Source organism: Hemitrygon akajei, chromosome 8, assembly GCF_048418815.1.
Source record: "Hemitrygon akajei chromosome 8, sHemAka1.3, whole genome shotgun sequence".
NCBI classification, from domain to species: Eukaryota; Metazoa; Chordata; class Chondrichthyes; order Myliobatiformes; family Dasyatidae; genus Hemitrygon; species Hemitrygon akajei.
Window position 1 is genome coordinate 89,485,618 of NC_133131.1, and position 17,949 is coordinate 89,503,566.

A 17,949-nucleotide genomic window follows, 5' to 3' on the forward strand; every position below is an offset into this window, starting at 1 on the left:
TGGGTCCTGGCTTCCTGTTGCGGGTGTCGTACCCGTCGGGGACAAGACGCTGATTTCTGCTCCGGTGTCGACCAAGAAGCGATGTCCCAACTGTTTGTCCCAGACGTAAAAGAGGCTGTCCTGGCGGCCAGCTGCCATAGTCATTAGCGGCTGCTGGACCTTGCAGGGCGGGCGACAACGGCGGGCTTCTGTGCCCCACCGCTGGTGGTAGAAACACAACTGTTCACTGTCCTCCTCACTCCTGCCTCTGTGTTGTGTGCGCCCCCCTGCCAGGCCTGGTCTGGTCTGCTGTTGGGCACGTGGCCTGGTAATCTGACTGACGGATGCCATGTTCTCCCTCTTGGCTTACCACAGCACGTCTGCCTGGGCCGCCACCTTCCGGGGGGTCGCTGAAATCTGCGTCGGCCAGCAGCAGATGTATGTCCTCGGGCAGTTGCTCTAGGAACGCTTGCTCGAACATGAGGCAGGGCTTGTGTCCGTCAGCCAGGGCCAGCATCTCGTTCATCAATGCTGATGGCAGTCTGTCTCCCAAACTGTCCAGGTGAAGCAGGCGGGCACCCCGCTCACGCCGTGAGAGGACAAAGGTCCCAACGAGCAGCGCTTTGAATGCTTTATATTTGCCTTCTTCCGGGGGCGACTGTATGAAATCTGCAACCTGGGTGGCCATCTCCTGGTCCAGGGCGCTCACCACGTGGTAGTAACGCGTGGAATCAGAAGATATCTGCCGAATCTGGAACTGGGCTTCTGCTTGGCTAAACCACACGCGTGGTCGCAGCGTCCAGAAAGTCGGCAGTTTTAGTGAAACTGCGTGAACAGATGAAGAGTCAGTCATCTTTGGTCCAAATCCTGTTTGGACCGTCAGGGTCACCAATGTAGCGATGTGCTACAGCGCTGAAATAACGACACGCAGTTGGTAAGTCGTTTCGAGACTAGTTTATTCAAACTTTGCGGCGCTGGCATTTAAATCCCTAACGCCCACCCTCTCCGGGCGGAAATGACATCAGAGGTGCATTACCAAAGTCTCCCTCTGCGCACTGGCTATTTGTGAGCCAGTTTGCCTGCGCAGAAAGTGGGTCGCCACAGTACATAGCATGTGCACATTTTGTGGTGTCTATTCCTTCAAGTGCAATTGGTGTGAGATTGTGGAAGATGAAGGCAATTGAGTCTGCCAAAATCTTAACGCGTCTGAGAGCAAATGACACAGGATTATTTGTATGTAATTGCGCAGACTGTAGTACTATTACATTGGTTATTTTATTTTCACATATAACTTTGCTGATGGTACAACCAATATACTGTTTCCACAATTTTATTTCTCCAAAGCTATATGTCGGCCTGATTGTAAAAACCATGGAAAATGCCTGAAACCCAATGTTTGTTATTGCATGCCTGGATATGGAGGACCAACTTGTGATGAAGGTAATTTAAGATTCTTACTGCAAATCTGGGGGAAGTATAGACTATTGTGGTAATCACAGCTCACCTTTAGAATTTTGCATTGTAACGTTCATGATTCAATGTTACATGTGTGGTGTCTGTAATCTTAAATCAAAGAACAAACACGAGGAAATCTGCAGATGCTGGAAATTCAAACAACAACACACACAAAATGCTGGTGGAACACAGCAGGCCTGGCAGCATCTATAGGGAGAAGCAATGTCGACGTTTCGGGCCGAAACCTTTCGTCAGGACGAAGGGTCTCGGCCCGAAACGTTGACATCACTTCTCCCTATAGATGCTGCCTAGCCTGCTGTGTTCCACCAGCATTTTGTGTGTGTTGTTATCTTAAATCAAAGATGGTTTTCCAGTAATTTTTAGCTTATTCCATTTCATGCCATTTTGGTACGTTTAAGCAAGGTATCCTTTCACTGAAGAATGGAATAAACCTGGCTAGTAAACATTGCATTTCTATTATGTTCTCCCAATGTCTCTCCTTTAGTTAGAACTTGAGAGAAGTGTGACCACCTCAATTTACAGTATGCAGGTGCAGTTATTGGAGAGAAGGATGTAATTTGAGAGTTTGTTACAGATGGTAAGGATGATGCCTTCAGTGTTTTTAGCTGGAGAAAATTGTAATTCCAGCCTAGAATTAATATCAGACTAGCAGACTAACAGGCTGGAGCTTTCAGGGGAAGTGGAGGAGTGCTGCTATCATCAAAGGGCAGAATATGAATGAGGACAAAATAAGAAGCTTGACTTTAGCAGATTAAGTGAAAGCTAGCATCAGAGTTTATTGGGTTTACGGATGTTTTTTTTTCAGAATCAATGGAAAAAAAACATATGTTCTTAATTATACTAAAATTGTTCAGCTGATCTCCCTTTTGTGAAAAGTTGTCTTAAATTTTTTCTTCTAGTTTTGATAAATGAAGGAAATACACAATTATTCACATATTTTCCTGGTGGTCAGTTTATTCCTAATTTATTTGAATAAATTAGAATTTCTGATTTTGGGGATTATGGGGTCTTCTGTGAAAGGTTACTTTTGTTCGAACATGAGTGTGTATATATATCTTAATTGTAACCTTTGCAGTTGTGTTCAACAATACAGTGCAGTGAATAATTTATAGATTATTAACATAAAAGCAATATAATAAAATAATTGAAAACACCATGAATAAAATACTGCAACCTAGCAATAAGAAAGTAAATCAAATCATTCTTTGTGTTGCCCTAAACAGTATATTCATGACCATTGCAACACTAAATTACAGTAGGATTCATGGGTTGATTTCCTGTCCATACAGAGTGGGTCTCACTTAAGAAGTTGGTGATTAGTAATATAAGAATGATGTAAATCAGCTAGTTCCTGATTATTACCTAGGATATCCATTAATAAAATATGCTTGATGCTTAATGAGAATAAAATATAAAGTTTAATGTGTTGTCCTCCATGAAGAAAATAACCAGCCAAAGTGAATTGAATAATTGGAGAGGCAAGAAATTGCTGAGGCTGGGATCTAGAAAAAAGCAAATGGCTGGAAGAACTCATTGGGTGTGGCAAAATCTGTGGAGGCAAAGGGATAATTTATGTTTCAAATTGAAATCCTGCATCAGTGCCTTATTGAAGAAGCCTTTAGTTAATATATAGAAGTGTTTGCATCTAAGAAGCTATACTACAGTGAGTGATGGGGACATTATAGCTTCTGTCCGTGGTTCATCTTGAAATCTAAACTTGCATCTGCTATATATCTGGAGAAAGTCATACTATGCTGTACCTGATAACTTCACAATGAAAGAAAATTGTGTGCGACCCCTACCTGTCAGACGTTTAAACTGCATTAAGAATTTGATGTGATTAAAGAAGGATGAACAGTATCTTCAGGTTGATTCAGAACATAGTTCACATACTGTGCGATGTTGATTTTTGATTGTAGCTTATTGTGAACCAGCATGCCAACATGGAGGAATATGTATGGTTCGAAATCGCTGCACCTGTCCATATGGCTTTGTTGGACCACGATGTGAAACAAGTAAGAGGCTTTTACTGCAATTTCAATATGTTCTGATTTTTTTTGCTATTATAATCTATAAAATTTGTAGATAAAATAGTAAAAATATTATTTAGTTAAAATTAAGTATAAAAGTTTATTGAGCATAACAACATAGTTTATTGAGCATAACAACATAGTTCATGGTTTCAAATAAATGTTCTCCAAATGCAGAGAGGTCCAGATTCTGAAGCTGAGTCGAAAAATGAAATGATAAATTCTTTTTCAACAAATTAAAAGTGATAGGATTGGAGGAGAGGGACAAAAATAATCATTTTGATCTACAGAATAAAATATGAGGAGAAAAGTTTAGTACACCAGTGAACAGGTCATTGAAATCAACCACAAAGTTCTTGTAAATGCTACGTATCCAATGCTATGTTTCTGTGATGCTGCTGTATGCAAGTTTTTCATTGCACATGTGATGCACATACTTGTACATGTGAAATTAAAATCAACTTTGGGTTGTAAATAAAGTAATCTGAATCCTGTGTGGTGCATTGAATAGAAAATACATTACTAGATATGAAACTAAGCTGAAATAAGGTTGTTCAGTATCTATTTTGGAGAGTGCTGTTCATTTCTAGTGAAAGTATTACATAGAAATTTATCACATGAACATAGCATTCACACCAACACCACCAAATACTGGTTTTAACACTCCACTTGAGTGGGAAGGATACCACGATGCAGGTAAGTGGGTTGCCTATCAAACAGCTGGCTTCAGATTCTTATGCTACAAAGAGAAATTACAGGAAAAAAAACAGGTGGGTACCTCAGACTGCCAAAGCAAAAGGTTAAATCTGTCAGTGAACACTCCAGCCTGGCGATCAGCACACGTCTTCAGTACTTGGCCAGGTACCCTGTCTGGGTCAGATGCATATGAAAGTAAACTCAACTTTGAGTTGTAAGTGCAGTAATTAGAATCCTGCATAGTGTACTGAATAGAAAATACATCACTGGATGTGATACTAAGCTGAAACTGGATTGTTCCAACACCATGGAGCTATTTTAAAAAAAAGTGAAGCAGGAAGAACAGTTTCAGATGTTTCTCAGAGCAACAACTGTAGGGCATAAGATGAGTTGTTCAGAGTAAGGTGTATAAATCTAATAAAAATGTTTTGACAGAGTGGTGATTGTTTAGAAAAGATGGTAATGGCTAATAACTAGGGAATTAAACTGGTAGTGTGTGAGGTAGGATTATTCTTTTGAACTCTGATTGTCTAAACAGCATGGATATTTGATAAGAGAATAGAAAAATTAAAACTACAACTTATGATCTGGGAAAATAATTTCCCTGGTCTTTTCCGCTGATTTCAAAACATCATTTTGGAAACAAGCTGTATGCACAAAATCAAATATACTCCTGAGCAAATTTGTTGTCATGTCAAATTCATGCTTATTTCACTTATTTAAATGCCTTTGAGGAGACTCTTAAAAGGGTAAGGCGTATTAAAATCCATTTAGAAGTATTTAAATAGGAAATCTGTCAAGACAACAAACTTTACCTCAGTGTCAACTAAACAAAAGAGCGAATCATTGCACAAGCTCCTGTTTGCATCAGTGGTGCTGAGTCAAGAGGGATAAGAATATCAAGTTCCTAGGAGTGAACATCACCAAAAGCCTGTCCTGGTCCAACCACATTGACACCATGGCCAGGAAAGCTCACGGATTCCTCTACTTCCTCAGGAGGCTAAAGAAATTTCATGTCTCCTTTGACCCTCACCAATTTTTATCAATGCATGGTATCTGGATGCATCATAGTTTGATATGGCAACTGCTTAGCTCATGGCCACCAGAAGCTGCAGAATGTTGTGGATGCAGCTCACCTAAATCAACTTCCCACTACCTCGATAAAGTAGCCAGCATAATCAACAATCCCACCTACCCCAGCCATTATCTCTGCTCCCCCTTCTCTTCAGGCAGAAGATACAAAAGCCTGAAGGCACGTACCACTGAGCTCATGAACAGCGTCTATCCATTATTGAAGGTTCCCTCATGCAAAAAGATAGACTCTTGATTTCACAGTTTTTGTGATGTTGCACCTCACTGTCTATTGGCAGTGCACTTTATTTGTTCCTGCAACCCTTTACTTTGCTCTCTACTACTATTTTACCTTGTACTACCTCAGTGAGCTAGCGATCCTCAAGATCAAAAAAACACCCAGGTAGCCAGCAGTTATCCTTTAAGAAAACATGGCTGATGCACTGGGTTGCAGGTGAAACTGAAATGCAGGTTTGTGAGATTCCCATTCCCTACCATCCTTCTGGCTAACGTACAGTCTATGGTAAAGAAAATTGAAGACTTCAGTACTAATGAAACATAGGGACTGCTGTGTACTTTGTTTCACAGAGACATGGCTCACCGCCAAAATTCCAGTCGCAACGTTTCAGTCAAAGGGCTTGGACTGGGCAGCAACATCAGGCAAAGGCAGAGGCAGTGATGTTTGCTTCATTGTGCTGCACAGACATGCTGGTTCTGTCTCAGTCCTGCTTCCCTAACCTGGAATACCTTGTGGTCAAATGTCATCCATTCTATCTGCTGAGGAAATTTGGCACCGTCATTCTAGTTGCAGCGTACATTCCAACCCTGGTCAACATCACTGGAGGAGCTGAGCACCGTGATCAGCAGTCATGAAACAACGCACCCAGATGCATTCCTGATTGTTGTGGGGACTTCAACCGAGCCAGCTTGAAGAAATCTCTGAGAAACTATGACCAGCATATCACCTGTGGAAGCAAAGGAGCCAGAACACTTGACCACTATCAAGAATGCTTAGTGTACCATCTCAGGCCCGCACTTTGGCAAATCTAATCCTGGTGTATAGGTAAAGACTGAGGACTGCAGCACCAGTGGTCAGGATCGCAAAGGTATGGTCAAGGGAGACAGAGGAGCACTTACAGGACTGTTTTGAATTGGCGGACTGGACTATATTCAGAGATGTGTCTTTGGATCAGGTGTCACCGACTTCGTAAAGGCATGTGTGTGCCTTCAGGAACGTGCTGGGAATACCTGAACCAGATTCTGTGGCTGAATCAGGAAATTCACAGTTTGGTGAGGGCTAAGTCTGTGGCATGCAAGACTGGTGATTCAGAACTTTACAACAAGTCCAGTTATGACCTAGGGAAGCTCATCTTGAGAGCAAAAAAAACAATTCCGAGTGAAGACAGAGATGAAATCAAATGCACATCAGCAACGGTGGGGTTTGCAGGCCATTACTTTCTACAATGTGAATCCTAACATCATAAAATGCTGTGATACTTCACTTCCCAATGAAGTGAATACCTTTTATGCTCACTCCAAAAGGGAGAATAAAAATTATACCTGTGCAAATCCGTACAGCATCTTGTAACGCTGCAATATCTGTCCTAGAGGTTGATATCAGAACATCTTTCAGGAGAGTGAACCCTCACAAGGCATCAGACTGCAATGGTATATCTATCAGGGCACTGAAAACCTGTGCCAGCAAGCTGACTGGAATGTTCAAGGGCATCTTCAATCTTTCACAGCTGCAGTCTGAGTTTCGGACAGTCATCAAAGGGGCATCAACCATACCAGTGCCTGAGAACATGGTGAGTAGCCTTAGTGACAGCCTGGTAGCACTCACATCTACTGTGATGAAGTGCTTTGAGAGGTTGATCATGGCTAGAATTAACTCCTGTCTCAGCAAGAACCTGGACACACTGCAGATTGCCTTCCATCACAATAGATCTGCAGTCTCACTGACTCTTCACTCAGCCTTGGGCCACGTGGATATCAGCAATACCTACGTCAGGCTGCTGTTTATTTTTCATGGATTAGTGTTCAACACCATTATCCCCTCAGTACTAATGAACAAGTTTCAAAGCTTGGGCCTTTGTACCCCCCCCCCGCAACTGAATCCTTGACTTCCTCGTCGGAAGACCGAAGTCGGTGTGGATTGGAAATAACATCTCCTCACAGGCAGTCAACACAGGTGTACCTCAAGGGTGTGTAGTTAGCCCACTGCTCCACTCTCTCTACATCAGGGGTTCCCAACTGTTTTTATACCATGGATCCTTACCAATAACCAAAAGGTCTGTGGATCCCCAGATTGGGAACCCCTGCTCTACACCCATGACTGTGTGGCACAGATCTGTGTTTAGGAGGGTTAGGCAGAGCTTAAGAGGGTTAATGGCGCCTAATGGCGACTCCTTTGCTTGCATTTTTGGAAACAGCTCTATTCCCATCTTTAATATCTCTATTTTTCTCCTTCAGGGTTCTTTTGAAGACCCTGACCTGGAGTTACATGCTGACTGTGGTTCTTTGCAGGAATGGGACCCGCTCTTGGGGTTCCATAACTGGACGTTGTTGTTTGGCACGCCAAAGGCTTGGCCTACGAATCCAGCTTGAATTCGGAAGCCTAGGATCTCGGGGCTCTGGAGACGGGCGGATCGAGGGTCGGTGTCACGACAGGAGACCCATGTGTTGTCGGGGGAGTCAGGATATCTGCTGTGTGCCTGGAGACCCAAGATCTTTGCGATTTTCAGGCACAGATCTCGAAAAAAGCGACATTATGGACTTTTACCATTGTAAACCAGGGAGTTGTTTGTTATGTCTCCCCACTTGCTGGGAAAATGAAAACACCTTTCTCCCTTATTAGGGGGAGGGGGAGAGAGAGAGAGAAAAAGAGAGAGCCTGTGGTATATCAGTTACCAGGTGAAATGTGAAGTCTTTGGGTAACTGCAAGTCTGTGTCTTTGCTATTGCTTTGCTCACACTTGAGTGCACGGTGGCAGTGCCAATGCTTGTTTTTTGCCGGTGGCGGGGGGGGGGGGTATTTTTGTTCACTGCAGCTTATGCACAGGAGGAGGGAGCTGGCGGGGGCACTTTTAGGGTTCTAACATTTAACTGTCATTCAGTCTTTGGGGGCACTCCTCTGTATTTTTGTGAATGGTTGTGAAGCAAAAGCATTTCAGGATGTATATTGTATACATCTCTCTGACATTAAATTGTATCTTTGAACCTTTGAAATTTGCCAATGTTATTGGCAGAATTTTAGGTGACAAGGAGGCATACAGGAGTGAGACAGTTCAGTTGATTTGCGTGGTTTCACAACAACAACCCTGCATTCAATATCTGTGAGACCAAGGAATTGATCCTGGACTTCAGTAAGGGGAAGTCAGGAGTACCCATCAGTCCACATCAAGTCATCAAGGGATCGGGATGAGCTGTTTCACGATCCTGGATGTCAGTATCTCTAAAGATCTATCCAGGATCCAATATATTCATGGAATTACACAGGCAGCACTCCAGTGGCTGTATTTACTTGGACTTTGAGGAGATTTGGTGAGTCACCAAAGACTCGAGTAAGTTTCTACAGATGTACCGTGAAGAGTATACTAGCTGGTTGCATTACCATCTGCGTTCTAACTGGTTGCATCGCCAATACGCAGGATCAGAAAAAAGCGGCAAAATTGTAAACTCAGCCAACTTCATCATAGGCAGTGGCCTCCATACCATCAAGGACATCTTTAAAACGTGCTGCCTGAAAAGGATGGCATCCTTCATTAAGGACCCCACTACCCAGGAAATGCCTTCCTTGCATTACTACCATCTGGAAGGAAGTTCAGGAGCCTGAATGCTTTAGAAACAGCTGCTTCCCCTCCACCACCAGTGATCCATGAACACTACCTCACTACCTTGCAAGCAAGAGAAAATCTACAGATGCTGGAAATCCAAGCAACACATACTAAATGCTAGAGGAACTCAGCAGCCTGACCTGCTGAAAGGTCTCGCCTCAAAACGTTGACTGCACTGTTTTCCATAGATGCTGCCTGACCCGCTGAGTTCCTCCAGCATTTTGTCTGTGTTACTCACTATTTTGCTCTCTTTTTGCTCTACTTTGTTTGTATTTCTTATTGTAAATTATAGTGTTTTTTATGTATTGTTCTGTACTTTGCCACAAAACAACAAATTCTATGACATATGTCGGTGATTAAACAAAAAAAGACCTGATTCTGACAATGAATTGATGGGCATGGTTGGTGTACTTTCACTTTACCTCAATACACGTGATAAAGCGGATGACTACACTCACTTGCCCATCCATTGAGGTGTTCCCACAACCCATGGTCTCACTTTAAGGACCTTTTATTTTGTTATCTCATGTTCTCGTTATTTATCGCTATTCATTTATATTTGCATTTCCACAATTTGTTCTCTTCTGCACACCAGTTGATCTTTTATTGATCCTTTTATAGTTACTCTTCTATAGATTTGCTGAGTATGCCCACAGGGTTATCTATGGTGACATATATGTACTTTGATAATAAAACTTACTTTGAACTTTGAAATGCTGTATGACAGTAAATGATTCCTCATTATATTTTAAAATCATTTCCATTTAATTAAAATCAGGTTACTCACAGCTCCAGATATTCAAAAAGCATATTTTTGTGATGTATCTACTTTCAGTTATATTTAATCAAACAATTCTTAATATCTCTCTTTACATTCAAGAAATATATTTTGATGGAAGGAGGGAAAAGCCTTATTTGCATTTCAAAAGACGCTCTGTTTAGGCTAGTGCATATGAGATCGGGTACTTAAGACCACACAACAAAATTTGATTAGAACCTTGAAGCATAACATCAGCAAAATAGTGAAAATTTGAGCAGCTTGTGCCAAAAGTTGATAATGTTACAGATCAATGACTTTGCATTAAAACTGGAAAAGTGCTAGAATTTGGAGATGGAAAAGAGTAAGCAGTCAACAATTCAGGCTGAGACCTTTCATGACGATAGGTCTCGGCCTGAAACATTGACTATTTACTCCTTTCCATAGATGCTTCCTGGCCTACTGAGTTGCTCCAGCATTCTGTGTGTGTTGCTTTGGATTTCCAGCATCTGCAGATTTTCTCATGTTTGAGAAATTAGAGATGAAGGGGTAAAGAGAACTAAAAGGTCTGCTAAGAGTTTGAATGATTCACACAGAAAAGCCATATTGAAGCTGGTTAACACCAGTATGTGTGTTTCAGAGATGTGAAAATAGGAAGAGACAAATGAAATATAAAATTACCAAAAGTGAATGGTTGCGATTTAAAACAAGGTATATATTGGAAGTGTGAGATATAAGACTGCTGGATATAATTTCATTGTTTTATCTGGAATATTAAAATATGTTCCATCAGAAGATGTACAGTTCTGCTGCTTCTTGAGCTTAAATCTGAGCTTGTTGGAACTTGTGTAGTAGGCTAAAGGCAGTGGGCAGAGAGGAATATAGGAATAAAATGCCGTGGAACTAATCTTTTGGATTGACCAATGTGAACTTTAACAAAGGTTTTCATCCAAGGGATTATCTAATATAGGTTTACTTTTCCCAGTGTGAAAGAGCACATGTTATGAGCAATCTGTTAGAAGTGAATTCCAGCTTGACCCTAGAAAGTGTTGTTGTCTCAAAAGGAGATTGTAAATGTGCAGCTCCAAACATTCCTTCTATAACCAATAGCATGAAAGTAACTAATAGTGTGCATCTAAAGCACTTTCCACCATAGTCTTTTAAAGAGGGATTTTTATGCTGATTTAATATTCATTTTAGACCAAGAAAAAATGGTTAAGAAGAGTTTTAATTATTGGAACTCATGCACACTATGAATAATTATTAAAATATGCAGCATTTAGAGAAAATTTGTCTTTCATGGGATATAACTTACTGATGTATTACTTGTGTCTGCAGTTGTTTGCAACAGACATTGTGAAAATGGAGGTGAATGCATCTCTCCAGATGTCTGCCAGTGCAGATCAGGCTGGAATGGTCCCACGTGTAATACGGGTAAGATATAGTGTTATTAATTCCATTAATGTTTCCCAATTTGCATCTCATTTTGTTTCCAGTTATATTTCCCAAATGTTCCACTGCTTTTCAGCTGATGATATGCATGGATCCAGCTGTACTTTATTTGCACAACCATCTACTTAAGACAGAAACAAATGGAACTAACCATAGCATTACAAACTTGAGTCTGATAAATGGATCCATGTTACAGTTTGAGTGCTGTAAGCTTGAAAGTTCATTTAAACCAGACCATTAATTAATTGGTCGGATACATTCAGCACTTACAAAGTGCTGAATGATTTTCTGCTGAAGTTTCATGAATTTTCAACTATACAAATTAGATATTTAATCAGTTTAATCTTATATTAATATGAAGATAACATAGCTAGTAATATAAACAAGGATACCAAACATTTTTTGGAAATATGGAGTAAAAGAAAGGCAAGAATGGATATTGGTCAGCTGGAAAATGATGCTGGAGAAGTAATCGACAACAAAGGAATAGTGGATGAACTGAAGAGTAGTTTGCTTCAGTCTGCACTATAGAACAACACCATGTCAGAAATAATTCAACAGAGCTGAGTTGTGTGTGGGGGGGTGGGGTGGTGGTACAGGGGAGGGAGTGCAACAGTGAGGAGTGTAGTCGCAATTACTAAGGAGTAAGTGCTTGGGAAGCTGAAATGTCTGATGGTAGATGAGGTCTAGACTAGATGGACTGCAGCCAGGGTTCTGAAATAGGTATCTGAAGAGCTTGTGGAGGCAATAGTAATGATTTTTCAAGAATTACTAGATTTTGGAATAGTTCCTAGGAAATAGAGTATCACAAATATCACTCTGCTGTTTGATGGTGTGCTGTGGAGGCAAAAGTCAGGAATTATAAATCAGTCAGCCTGAGTTCAGCCTGGCATAATATTAGAAGTCTATTATTGAGGTATGTGGTAAAGTAGGCTGAAGTCAGTGTAAAAACACAACATGCTGGCAGAACTCAGCAGGCCAGACAGCATCTATGGGAGGAGGTAGTGACGACATTTCGGCCCGACACGTTGTCACTACCTCCTCCCATAAATGCTGTCTGGCCTGCTGAGTTCTGCCAGCATGTTGAGTTTTTATTTATTTCCAGCATCTGCAGAATCACTCGTGTTGCCTCTGAAGTCAGTACAGTTTCCTTAAAGCGAAATCTTGCCTGACAAATCAGTTGGAGTCATTTGAGGAACTAACAGGTAGGATAGACAAAGGAAAGTCAGTGGACTTTATTTATTTGGATCTTCAGTAGCGGACCAAGTTTTAACAAGGTACTGCATATGCTCTTGCAAGGTAAACGTCCAGAGTATTACAGGAAAGTACTAGCATGGATGGAAGATTGGCTGACTGTAAGAAGGCAAAGAGCTGGAGTAAAGGGGGCCTTTCTGGTTGGCTGCTGGTGACTAATGGTGTTCTGTAAGGGTTGATTTTAGGTCCACTACTTTTCACATCATATGTTAATGATCTGGATGACTGAATTGATTGCTTTCTAGCCAGGTTTGTGGACGAAACAAAAATACTTGGAGGGGCAGGTAGTGTTGAGGGAGCAGGGAGTCTGCGAACAACTTGGATCAAGAAGGAGAATGGTTAAAGATGTAGCAGATGGGATAGTGTGAGGAAGTGTATAGTTATGCAATTTGTAGAAAGAATAAATGAGTAGACTATTTTCTAAATGGGCAGTGTATTTAGAAATTGGAGGTGCAGAGGGACTTGGAAGTCATAGTGCAGGAATCCCTTTAGTTTAGCTTGCAAGTTGAGTTGGTAGTAAGGAAACAAATGAAATGTTAGGATTTATTTTGAGAGGACTAAAATATAAAAAGGTGTGATGCTGAGGCCTTATAAGGCATTGGTCAGACTGCATTTGGAGTATTGTGATCAGTTCCGGGCCTCATATTTAAGAAAAGGTATGCTGGCATTGCAGAGTTCAGGAGGAGGTCCATGAGAACAATATCGGGAATGAAATGGTTGACATATAAGGAGTGCTTGATTATTCTGGGCCTGTATTCACTGGAATTCAAAAGAATGAGGGGTAATATCATTGTACCCTAGCAAATATTGGAAGGCCTGGATAGAAGAGGATGTTTCCACTAGTGGAAGAGTGAAAACCAAAGGTCAGAGCCTCAGAATAGAGGAATATCCCTTTAGAATAGAGATTAGGAGTTATTTCTTTAGCCAGAATGTGTGAATCTGTGGAATTCATCACCACAGATGGCTGTGGAGTCCAAGTTCTCTGGTACATTTAAAGCAAATATTGAAAGGTTCTTAATAAGAGCATCAAAGGTTACAGGGAGAAGGAAGGAGAATTGGGTTGAGGGAGGTAATAAATCAGCCATGATGGAATGAATGGCAGATCTGACTCCATGAGCTGAAAAATAAATCAGCCATGATCAAATGGGGGAGTAGACTCAATGGGCCAAATAGCCAAATTCTGCTCCTATGTGTTATGGTCTTATGCTTTACTATTAAAGGCTATGTATATCTAGGGAGACAGCTTTTGTTCAAATTATTCCCAATAATGGAAAATCCTTCAGATCTTTCAGCTCTCTAAGCATCTTCTCCTTTCATAGAAGTGAGTACACTCACTTCTGCCCCACCATCATCTCTGTGAATTTCTGGAATGTTTTTGTTGCACAGTGAAGACTGACGCAAAATACCTATTTGTCTGCCATTTCTTTGTTCCCCATTACTCTCCAGCATTATTTTTCACTGGTCCAATGTCCACTATTGTCTCTCTTTTACAGTCACAGAAAACAGGAAGTATGAATAAGAAGGTGGTCTAGTGCATTACTTTATTCGAAGTATCATGAAATCCATACAATCATCATCGGTGTGAAACCAGGAGTCCAATATTCTTATTAGTCATATCCTTTAACTTCAAGTACCATTGAAAATTAATGTGTATATTTTAATACTGCCATCACCATTTATGATTTTATCTTTCCCTTGTCTGCCTCTCTCTTTGAATTTCAAAAGCTGTTTGCAGTCCCGTTTGCCTCAATGGTGGAACGTGTATCAAACCCAACATCTGCATGTGTCCACATGGATTTTTTGGATCACAGTGCCAAAATGGTAATGTTTTAAAAGCTCATTACTCATTCTGTATATTGATATTAAAGCATAATTTATAAAGCTACTGTAACCCTCTCACCGGACTTGTATACAAACTTGTCCCATTAGCTACTTCACTAAAAGCTATGGGACTCATCAGTGCAAAGGCCAGCTTTCATAAACAATATATGTCTAGGATTGGTATGATTTTGGCTTCAACTAAACAGGAACATCGTGATGTTCTGATTAAAGAAACCTCAGTTTGAGTGAATACTGTGTAAATATGCCCACACATAATTATCAGTCAGCACAAAGTAACAGATCATACATTGCATACAATTATAAAGAACATATATTTACCAATTTCAGCTTTTTCAAGCAGTTATTAAAAGAAAGAAAAGAATGGAAAAAATATAAAAGGACCCATTACAATTAGAACAGTCTAAATGTACGCATGACCGGAGGAGCACATCTCTTCCATAGCTGGGTATAACTGTCACTCATGGCACCAAGCCCACATTCTGCGTGAAAGCACTTGCCACAGTCCAAACTTCTATCAAAGTCAATCTCAAATAATTTCCCACTCCCTGCACCCCACTCCCTGCCCCTCACTCCCCCTCCCTCTCTACTCCCATTGACCATCCTCCTTGGAGCCATTCATCTGCACCAAGCACTTCTTGAAACGGGGTCTGACCTTCCCACAGCATTCTGCGGCATCTTCCCTTTTATCCTGCCCCACAGCTCCCACCAGAAAGAACCTAAACCAGATTACTGATCATCACAAATCTCTCTCCACCCCACTTTCTCCAGATCCCAACAACCCTATTGCCTGACACAACATTCCTAAGTTGAACTGCAGGGCTTCTTATCTTTCACCGAAACCAAAACATTCTCCCAGCTGAACTCACTGCTTTGGCAGGAAACTGATAAAATGAAATACCTGCAGCATAGCAACTAAAATCATAACAGGGCATTATACTTCACTAATCTATAATACACAACCTAACTGTTTCTTTTGTTAAGTGTGAAAAGGAGATGAGATGAGTGCACATACATCTAACGTGGACAAAAATGTCAACAACTTAATTAACAGACCAAGAATTATTAAGTGCAAACAAAGAAATTCTGCCCAAAAGTAAAACAAGTATTTACATCTGTGATTAGATTTCCAAAGCTGAGTTCAAAGCAATATTGGCATATTTTGTCATTAGCTATGTTTTCATATAAAAGGGCTGCTGTAACATAATGCTTATGTAAATCTGCTAATAGCATCATATTTTTGGGTTAATGATCCAAACGTTTCAAATCCCACTATGGCAGCTGGGACATTTAAATTTGACTAATTGCATGAAGCTAGAATAAAAAAGTAGAATCAATAACCATGACCACAAAACTGCATGAAAAAGGCTGTATTTCCCAACGTCATTTAAGGAAAGTAAATATGTTATTCTTGGTCGTTCGGGGCCAAAACACAACTTCATGTAATTGACTATTAGATGCCTTTGTCATGTTAAACTTCTGCCACTACATTACATTTTAGCTTAGAGCAGTAGGATATGTGCTTGAAATGGGCATATCATGATGGATTTTGGAAAAATAAATGTATTAACAACTCAATTAACCCCTCTGTTTGAGCATCTGGTGTAGAGTGGTGGAGTCTTCATGCTAAAGACAGCCTGAACCAGATTTGCTAATTTATCTGCAGAATGTAGCAAGGCCAGCATTTATTGTTCATGCAACACACACAAAATGCTGGTGGAATGCAGCAGGCCAGGCAGCATCTATAGGAAGAAGTACAGTCAACATTTTGGGCCGAGACCCAGGACTCGGCCCAAAAAGTCGACTGTAATTCTTCCTATTGATGCTGCCTGGCCTGCTGCATTCCACCAGTATTTTGTGTGTGTCACTTGAATTTCCAGCATCTGAAGATTTCCTCGTGTTTGCATTTATTGTTCATCCTTCATTATATTTGAGGGGATAGATTCAAGTGCCACAAAACCAGGGAAATAAAGTAATATACCATTTTAAATGTATGAAAATTTTGAAAGGATATACTGTATATATATTCTTTAAACTATTGCAGTTTCTGTTTTGCTGTTCTGTTTTTGCTGAAGTTTCTTTTGCAGTGTTGTTGCATATGGACTTGGCAATGCTGAAGAATGGCGATATACTTCCTAGTAAGATTGGTGTGGGGTTTACAGAAGAACTTGCAGGAGATGGTGATCTAGTGCAGCAGCTAGTCCACAAGACATAGGAGCAAAATTGGGTGGTCCAGCCCATCGAGTACGGTCCACCATTCCATCATGGCGGATTTATTATCCCTCCAAACCCCATTTTGCTGCTTCCTCCCTGTAACCTTTGATGCCCTTACTAATCAAGAACCTCAGTGGCTTGCACAAAGCTTTACAGTACAGATGACCCAGGTTCAATTCCTGCTGCTGCCTGTAAGGAGTTTGTACATTCTCACCAGCACGAGTTTCCTCTGTAAGCTCTAGTTTCCAACAACAAGAACCTAACTACCTCCACCTTAAATATACCCAATGACTTGACCTCCACAGCAGTCTGTGGCAATGAATTCACCACCCTCTGGCTGAAAATTGTGTGAAATTACCATAACTAGCGAGAAGGTTATTAGGAAACTGAAAGGTAGCTAAGTCACCTAGATCTGATGGAGTGACCACAGAGCTTTGAAAGAGGTAGCTGAAGAGATTGTGGAGGCATTAGTAATGGCCTTACTAGAATCACAAGATTCTGGAATGATCCTGGAAGAATGGAAAGTTGCAAATGTCACTCCACTCTTCAAGAAGAGGGAAAGGCAGAAGGAAGGAAACTATAGCCCAGTTAGTCAGACCTCAGTGTTTGAGAAAATGTTGGAGTCCATTGCTGAGGATGAGGTCTCAGGGTACTTGGAGGCCCATAATAAAATAGGCCATTGTCAGCATGGTTTCCTCAAGGGAAAATTGTGTCTGACAAATCTGTAGGAACCCTTTGAATAAATAACAAGCAGGATAGACAAAGGATAATCAGTTGACATTGTGTAATTGGATTTTCAGAAGGCCTTTGACAAGGTGCCGCATACGGGGCTGCTTAACAAATTATGAGCCCATTTTATTACAGGAAAGATTCTAGCATGGAGAAAGCAATAGCTGATTGGCAGGAGGCAAAGTGTGGGAATAAAGGGAGCCTTTTCTGTCTGCCTACCGGAGACTAGTGGTGTTCCATGGGGGGTCTGTGTTGGGACTGATTCTTTTTACGTTATATGTCAATGATTTAGATGATGGAATTGATGGCTTTGTTGCAAAATTTGCTATGATATGAAGGTAGGTGGAGGGGCAGGTAGTTTTGAGGAAGTAGAGAGGCTATAGAATGATTTGGGAAGATTAGGAGAATGGGCAACGAAATGGCAGATGGAATACAGTAATGTGAAGTCTATGGTCATGCACTTCAAAAGGGTTGACTAGTTTCTAAATGGAGAGAAATGAAAGAAATGAAAAAAACAGGCCCCCAGTCCTCAGGGTTGTGTTGCCGGTGGCCTTTGGCGGGGGCGTCATAGTGCACTCGGTAGAGGATGGTGCTCAGAAAGGCTGTGCCGGAGTGGA

General features: G+C 41.0%; 1 protein-coding gene across 3 annotated transcripts in view; it reads left to right on the top strand.

Moving 5' to 3' along the window:
- vwde (von Willebrand factor D and EGF domains) overlaps positions 1-17,949 on the top strand; it is a 222,673-nt gene that overhangs the window by 174,106 nt on the left and 30,618 nt on the right. For 2 of the 3 annotated variants that reach the window (XM_073054145.1, XM_073054146.1), the window contains exons 24-27: positions 1,324-1,419; positions 3,375-3,470; positions 11,183-11,278; positions 14,276-14,371. In XM_073054145.1, coding sequence (XP_072910246.1) covers positions 1,324-1,419; positions 3,375-3,470; positions 11,183-11,278; positions 14,276-14,371 — 384 coding nt within the window. Of the gene's footprint in view, positions 1-1,323; positions 1,420-3,374; positions 3,471-11,182; positions 11,279-14,043; positions 14,204-14,275; positions 14,372-17,949 lie in introns of those variants that run through there. The other variant, XM_073054147.1, reaches the window with a different exon arrangement.